Source organism: Oncorhynchus mykiss, chromosome 18 (genome assembly GCF_057628025.1).
Source record: "Oncorhynchus mykiss isolate SJ-2025 chromosome 18, ASM5762802v1, whole genome shotgun sequence".
Lineage (NCBI taxonomy): Eukaryota > Metazoa > Chordata > Actinopteri > Salmoniformes > Salmonidae > Oncorhynchus > Oncorhynchus mykiss.
In genome coordinates this window covers 33,357,904-33,366,532 of record NC_143039.1, presented here as the reverse complement: position 1 = coordinate 33,366,532, position 8,629 = coordinate 33,357,904, and the positions used below count along the sequence as shown (strand labels likewise).

General features: G+C 40.9%; 1 protein-coding gene across 1 annotated transcript in view; it reads left to right on the top strand.

Annotated features, from left to right (window-relative positions):
- The first annotated feature begins 1,294 nt into the window (after nt 1-1,294).
- The window catches only part of LOC110495914 (aryl hydrocarbon receptor), a 73,295-nt gene continuing 65,960 nt past the window's right edge, over nt 1,295-8,629 (top strand). The window contains exons 1-2 of the mRNA XM_021571435.3: nt 1,295-1,826; nt 7,992-8,179. Coding sequence (XP_021427110.3) covers nt 1,768-1,826; nt 7,992-8,179 — 247 coding nt within the window. The 5' untranslated portion in view covers nt 1,295-1,767. The remainder of the gene's footprint in view (nt 1,827-7,991; nt 8,180-8,629) is intronic.

Genomic DNA, 8,629 nt, shown 5'->3' with positions numbered 1-8,629 from the left:
GAATTTTTACCTGTAAGTCCCTATTGGCAGTGTTAATCATTCACTTCAGTTTCCCTCAGAATTGAATGATTCAATATGATCATGTCCTGGAAATACTGTCCTACTACTAGGATCCATTGGCCAAGCTAAGCCTTCACAGAGGAAAGAGGAGATGGAATAAAACAAGGCATTTTACAATAACTGTCCATAGTTTGCAAGTGTATTTAATGGATTGTGGTTTGGGGAGTTTCAAAAGCCCATGGACATGACAGCATTTCTTTGTTGAAATCAACAACAAAAAAACTCTTCAAGACAACCCTAGGCAACCATTACCACATTCATCATTGAACCAGAAGCAATAAGTCATCTTTATGGGAAGAGTGTCTGAAAAGTTCCCAGCATCATTGAACCATGCTACAACCACATGGTAACAAGGTTATGGTAGAGCCCTGTAGCCCGGGAATACCTGGCTATCTATTACATACTATTGCATGGGAGAAAGTGGCTTTGGAAATGTTTGGTTGCCAAAGCTCATGCACTAACATAAAATGATCTGAAATTGTGTATATTAAAAATGTTTTACCCTAGCATTCAAGTATAAGTTTAGAGGCCCAGGACAATAGCCAGCATTTAAATTGAAATGAGTTATTGCACATAGCTCTGAGGGCGTTCTCCATGATATCAAAGGTTGCAAACGATTATGTAAGTACAATACGTACAGTTTGTCCTCGTTGTATATATCATAAACAACTCCGCCTTTAAAGGGGCAATCTGCACTTTCTAAACCAATTTTTAAAATGTAAATGAATGATACTGTACATATATATATACCCATTGATTCTTGAATAATGTAACCTCTTGAGCTTAGTACTCCATCAGACCCAACATATAAGCTTGTTTTACTCTTTTGTTTGTAAACAATGTCATTAGAAACGATCACTGTATAACCTCAAAACATGGTTACAACTATAATTTTGATAACAACTCAGTCCTTGAGTCCATAGCTCTGTGCCTCTGTCTATGAATTTCAGAGTGGATATATTTCTCCAGCCCCATCCCTCAGATGTTTACCAAAACAGTGGCGGGGTCAACCGCTTCTATATTGTTAGAAATGCAGATTGCCTCTTTAAAGGTACATCTCTCAATTCAATTCAAGGGGCTTTATTGGCATGGGCAACATATGTTAACATTCTCAAATCAAGTGAAGTAGATAATAAATAAAAGAGAAATAAACAATACAAATTAACAGTAGACACAAAACTCTCTCTCTCTCTCTCTCTCTCTCTCTCTCTCTCATATTTCCTGAAAGCGCTTTGCACCAATAGCGAGCAGCCCCACTGTACCTGGTGCAGTGAACCAGCGCTCTGGATTGGTTCGAACAGCAGAAAACGCAGCCTTTACGTTCGCCCAACTGGAGGAGTGTACAGTATGTTAATGCATTAGGGATGACAGCATAACAAATATATAAAAAAGGAAGGAGTCAAATGTGTTCGGTTCACGCACGACATTTCTAGCTGCTGTGCAGTTTGAAAAGTTTGTCTAACCTTTTACAATCAAAAAGCAATTTGGGATTTATCGGTCTGGTATACCAAGAGGAATAGTGTCTGCGCATATTTGGAGCTTCGACGTATGAGACGTTCTGTACATCGGAACGGAGTCCTTGTGGATATTTACATGATACAGAGCTTTATCAGGTCGTGTGTCTTCGAAAACTATCTGCAAGAATAAGAGGGAAACGTATTGGATAGTCTTATTCTGTAGACTTTCTTAGTGAGATAGATATACATCATGTTGGGGAGTACGGCGCAGTATGCAGCTAAGAAACGGAAGAAGCCTGTTCAGAAAATGTAAGCAACTCTGAATATAATTTTCAAGTTTAAAGATACGGCTACTTTGTGTAAAGGAAATATTACATTACATTGCTTCACTAAATCAAGTTACGCAAATAAGACCGATGTGCATGTTCACTACCTTTTGTCATACATTTATGGGTGAATGCATTTTTACGACACACACATTGATTGACGTGTTATGTATCAATCTACAATTGATCATATTCTATTAATAATATGCATATTATGATACTGGTTTTGTGTTTAAGTTGTGCGTAAAGTTGGTATAGCTCTGGGTATCTGCAGTGATTCTGCAGATACAACGATGCCCAACTAATTTGAGACTACTGTCTCGTTCCAAACCATTTTCATTCGATGTGTTATCTATACAATCTCTATTTAAGTTCTCAGTATTTTCCACAATAGCCTGCTATAAATGCTTCCTCAAGTCTTTAGGGTTACCTTAAGATTGAGTTTTGGTGTGTAGTTATGGTCTGGCATGGAAATGGTAGTCTTGCATTAGTCATAATCAAGTTGAAAATTGGCTGCGCTCTCATGCAATACTTACATGGGGGAGGGAGAGCAGGGAAAACTGGGTCGAAATTTTGTAATTTAATAGACCTGCGGTTTTTTTCCAGTCATGAGGAACAAACTTTTTTGAATTTCAAAAAATTTTCCTCTGCAAATTACCATATTTCGAAGTCACACAAAGTTATACAGTTGTATTTTCTGGCAAAAAAAATAAATACTTGAACAAATCGTTTTTTTAAAAATGTTTCAATTTATTGCACTATTCAGAACATTTTGGTCCCAAGATTCCAGCAAAAATCTAATTTTAGTTTATCTGACTGTCATTTATCTGCATGTCCAGCCCTTATATTTACATAAAGAGTTGCATTTATGAGATGTCAATAAAAAAATAAGATCCGTCTAAGCATAAACTTGATTACAAAAAATAATTTATATGATTGCTTTAAGTACAGCAATTGTTTGCTCACTGGGAAATGAATATCCAACTTGTCAGTGACAACTGTGTTTGGAGTTTGTTTGGAGTTTTTGTCAGCAATTCATTGAGCATATTACAGTGTTATTGACACATTGTCCTGGGATTTCCAATGATCTTCTATATAGAAGAACCCCTTACCTTCTAATGACTCTTACGTAGCTTGTGAGCAACATAGATCAAAACACATGTTTGTGAGAGTCTTAGCGTTTCATAGAATGCATTTAATAGTTTGTAGCTCAAACCATTCGGACTCTACAGACATTTCTGCATAAAAAAACCTGCCCCGGGCCCCTTCGGGTTCCGCCCTTGTCTCACAAATACTGCTCTAGCTCAGCCGCCGGTAATCAAACAGACTAATGGTTGGTATTTACGGATGCAGGAGAATTAGACGATTCCAATGGTACAAGAAGACTGTAGCTCAGACGCACAATGTTCGAAGTCCGAAACGCACCAGCGATATGGTGGGACTCATTGAGTTAATAAGTATGAGTAATTACTTTATTATTACCTAGTTATAACCTTATGACCCTATTCAGCAAGTATTTTACTCAATTTTGAAAAAGTATTTTCTTTCTCTAATCTCCACACTTTTTACCAGCCCGATATGTAAACATGACCTTTTCATTGCTCTCTCTCCCTCTATCAGATTTCCAGAAGGTTGGAACAATGGCACAGGCTAACCTGTTGGCCTTTTATAAAGAGAAGATTGATGATATAACATTACCTACGGCAGGAGACAGTGTCTACAGTTCTATAATGTCCAATAGATTGAGTTTTTTCTACCTCCACAATGATATCATTGTGTGGCTGCTGTGTGCAGACCAGGCTTAATCTGCCTCTCAAATGGCACTCTATTCCGTATACAGTATAGTGCACTACTTTTGACCAGGGCTCATAGGGCTCTCTGGTAAAAATGTAGTGCACTATATATGGAATAGGATGCCATTTGGGATGCATCGCTAGTGTTTTAGTAGACATTCCTCTGAGTATGATACTCAGTCCGCCACTCTCACTAGGTCACTGACTTATAGTTGTTGATTTTCCGTTTCAGAACAGAAAAAGCATTACTCTTTGTGATTTCTCTGTGAATCAAATGAGAGTGACAGACAGACAGACAGACAGACAGACAGACAGACAGACAGACAGACAGACAGACAGACAGACAGACAGACAGACAGACAGACAGACAGACAGACATGGAACCCGACAGGCAGGCAGACAGACAGACAGACAGACAGACAGACAGACAGACAGACAGACAGACAGACAGACAGACAGACATGGAACCCGACAGGCAGACAGACACACAGACAGACAGCCTAGACCCTGGCTCTCCAGTCCACACCAGACCCTCGGCCACCCCTCCACCGCTGGCCTGCCACTTGTCAGTGACGTCACATGGCTACATTAACTGTAACGGCCCTCACCAGAAGCTCATTACGGTAACACTTGAGCCGGAAGTGACTCGGCTATTTTCGGCAGCATGTCAACGGATTAATATGACTTTGATGGTGATGACCATGCATTCACATCCCCACATTTTAAAGTTTTACTTTAAGGGACCCCTATTCCCCATCCACAGGTGTGGCTACTACCTTCACCATTACTTCACAGACAGTGTCTTGGCTGTTTGGAAAGAATGTTAGACAGTATTTACCTTGTCTTTTTTTCTTCTTTACCAAACAGTTTAGAAAGAATGCTAGACAGTTTTGATGTACTTGTTATTTTAGACATAGAACCTAATCTTATTCAGGGGTTGTTGCTATACTGACTCAGACAAAGTACCTTTGTTTGGGAGTCTGGGAAAGCAGTCTTGCAAGAAGATGGTAAAACTCTGCCAAGATAGATAACATAACACTACACATCCATTGTTTTAAGAATTGGACCTACAGCATGAGTCATGGTGAGAGGGCCAGCGAGGTGGGCAAGGCGAACGCTGCAGGTTGAGCCATCCGAGTTTAATTCCAGTCTTGTTTTGTTGTGGTGGACCAGCGACAGATTGTGTTCTACTGGAGGTTATCAGGGTGGGAATGACCTTACCAGAGCCGGGCTCAAATAGTATTTGTGCACTTTCAAATACTTTAGCTGACCTTGGTTGAGCTTGCCTGGCGCAAAGTAACCAATAGAATAGGCCCAAAAGGCAAAACCTTGCCCATCTGGCACTCCGTGATGGCTATGTCAAATGTTGAAAGTATTTGATGGAAAAGAAATACTATTTGAATCCAGGCCTGGGCCCCGCTATTTCCAAACGTGCACAGGCCTCTCGTGTCATGTGTCGGTTACAACACTCAAAATCAGATGACCTAGATCTGGTTCCTCTATCACTCCTCCTCTGTTCAGCCATCAGGTTGACCTTTGGAAGACTGGCCTGTTATCTATTTTGGTTCAGATCTCGTCCGTCTGGTTTGAACTGTTTATGGAAATGTTGGCCATTTTAATGATGTAAGCCAAAATGCTACAAGAAGCTAGCACTTATCTCATTATAAATACGTAAGTATGTAAACATCACTGTGTGGTCCTTGCAGTGATTAAGAGTACACTACTGTAACATTGAACTACGTGCACCCATATCAAAACATGCTAATGTCACTTGGAATTTGTCACTAACTTGTGATATCACCTGTGCTACAACAATGAAGGTACCTCCGTCTGTGTGAGGTATCCAAGATGTAATCCAAGATGGTGGACGGACAGAGATGGTCTGAATGAAGGGCCTATTGTCCCCAAGGCCAGTCTCGGGTGTCATCACTTTCCCTTGTTTTCTGGGAATGTATAATTTGGTTCCAAACCTCTGGCTTGAGTTACTGTTGAAATCCCTTTGGGTAAACCCTTGGTGGGGAAAATACGGCGTTGGGTTACAACAGACCTCCATTTGACAACAATGGCTTGGTTTCTCAAGACAAGGTTCTCCCAAACATTGAACCAGGAAATTCTGAAGTGGGAGAACTTGTTGGTTTTAAGGATTGGTAAGAGTAGACCAATGACACACTATGTTAACAACATTATAAGGTTTAGGGTTTGAAATGTCATCTATGTCCATGACAATTCATTTCTAATACATTTGTCAGTTTTTCTTATATGTCTTAAAGTTCATTTCCAATAACATTTTTCACATAGTTTTTTTTGTTGGAATGGATGATTATGATGTACAGTATACTTGACACACAAAGCTAATATTGCCTTGCTTATCAAATGCCTAAAACAACTCTGACCAGCCTAATACAAGCTCTTGGACTTAAGGCCTATTGTAGTTAGTTGAACATTATAATGGATTAGTTATGCTATTTGACAGTTTACAAAGAGAGTTAAGTACATTTCTAGGAATATGCCAGAGAGAGTGCAGTTGCTGTGACCCAAAGGTGCTTGGTGAGACTTACTCTAAGACAAAACACCTGGTACACAGAGGCCTGTATTTGTGAGGAATCAGGATGACGTCATACTGCACCAATGGCGTGGTTCTTTACTTGAGGTTGAGAATCACATCTGTTTCAGCTACTCTTCAACTATCAAAGGGGAACGCGTCTCTGTATGTATCTGAAATGACACCGTGTTCCCTATAGTTCACTACTTTTGATGCTATAGGCCCGGGGTGTCATACAAATGTTCCACGCGGGCCGCTTTCGATCTTCACCGAGGTCCGGAGGGCCGCAGTTTAAACTGAGCTTGCCGTCAAAATGTGCAAAAAAACTTGTCCTCTACCTATCACTTTCGGAATGTTCGATGCTTATTGACTGTCAAGCTTTCGTTTCGATGACTGTTAGCTAGCTGGACAGAGTGAAGAGACATTTCTGTATGTACTGAACAAAAATTTAAACGCAACATATAAAGTGTTGGTCCCATTTTTCATGAGCTGAAATAAAAGATCACAGAAATTGTCCATATGCACAAAATGTTTTTTTTTTCTCTCAAGTTCTGTGCACAAATTTGTCTATATCCCTGTTGGTGAGGATTTCTCCTTTACCAAGATAATCCATCCACCTGACAAGTGTGGCATATCAAGAAGCTGATTAAACAGCATGATCATTACACAGATGCACCTTGTGCTGGGTGACAATGAAAGGCAACTAAAATGTGCAATTTTGTCGCACAACACAATGCCACAGATGTCTCAAGTTTTGAGGGAGCGTGCAATTGGCATGCTGACTACAGGAATGTCCACCTGAGCTGTTAACAGAGAATGTAATGTTAATTTCCCTACCATAAGTCGCCTCCAACGTAATTTTTTTTTGGGGGGGGCAGTATGTCCAACCGGCCTTACATCCCCAGACCACGTGTAAACACGCCAACCCCGGACCTCCACATCCGGCTTCTTCACCTGCGGGATTGTCCGAGACCAGACACCCAGACAGCTGATAAAACTGAGGAGTATTTATGTCTGTAATAAAGCCCTTTTGTGGGAGAAAAAACTAATTCTGATTGGCTGCGCCCCTGCCCAGTCATGTGAAATCCATAGTTTAGGGCCTAATTCATTTATTTAAATTGACTGATTTCCTTATATGAACTGAAACTCGGTAAAATTGTCGAAGTTGTTGCATGTTGCGTTTATATTTTTGTTCAGTAAATATATGTATTTACTCAAACCGCCCGCTGGCCTTGAGTTTGACACGTGCTTTAGGGAATAGGGTGCCATTTTGTACATTTGTAAACTTGAGACATCTCTGTGAAAGACAATTGTTCTTGGAGGTTTTTGGGTCTGGATCACATTTCATTTCCTGAAGTGGCCCTATGTATGCTTTTCAACAGCCTTAGAGTCTTCTTTAGTGCCATAACTCCCTTCAACAGAAACCCAACAGTGGACAGGGGAATACCCTAACCCGAATAGCACACAGCTAAAATCATAGAGTAGATCCAACTTCATTAAGGACTAAATTGATCAGGCATTTTCACATTACAATAAAATGAAATCGGATTCCATGTAATATATGCACTAGTATTCCATTCTCTTCTTTACCAAAATATTTCTTACAAGATGGTTTCATCATCACCAGAGAAACCAGGCTGTTTAGCAGAGACCCGGGGCTGCTTGTCACACTTTCTACTCTGGTGTGTAATTCTCAGTACCAGTATGCCTCTCTTCGGCAATAATAGAAAGACCAAGTTCTTGGGTTGAAAAACCCTGCATCAATTTTAAACCCCCATCATCGAACCGTAACTTATTTTTCTCTCTTTTTCAGTCCTAAACCCCCTCCTACAGATGGCATCAAATCGAATCCGTCAAAGCGCCACAGGGATCGGCTGAACGGAGAGCTGGACAAGTTGACCGGGCTGTTGCCGTTCTCGGAGGACGTATGTGCGAGGCTGGACAAGTTGTCTGTGCTTCGGCTCAGTGTGGGATACCTAAAGGTCAAGAGCTTCTTCAGTGGTGGGTGGCACATACTCTGACTCATAGATAAACCAACACTTTAGCTGCCTCATAGGCCACATGGTGGCTAACTCTTGCGAAAGAGGTGAAGACTGTTAGATTGAGATCTGTAGTTTTTGGTTTGAGGCTTCTTTTTCTCCCTTCTTTTCGCCTCGCTTCTCACCTCTGACTGCTAGTCTCTCTCTCTCTCTCTCTCTCTCTCTCTCTCTCTCTCTCTCTCTCTCTCTCTCTCTCTCGCTCTCTCTCTCTCTCTCTTCCTCTCTATTTCTCTCAGGAAACGGTTTATATCTGTGTTGCCGTGTTAATTGCACTTTGAGGCTCTGAGGCCGAGTGTTGAGTAGAGGACAGACAGAAATATTACCTCAGAGTGTCACATGGCCAGACGCAAGCTTCCTTTTCCTGTTCGAGTGGCAACACATGTTCTAAATATCATCACACACACACACACCC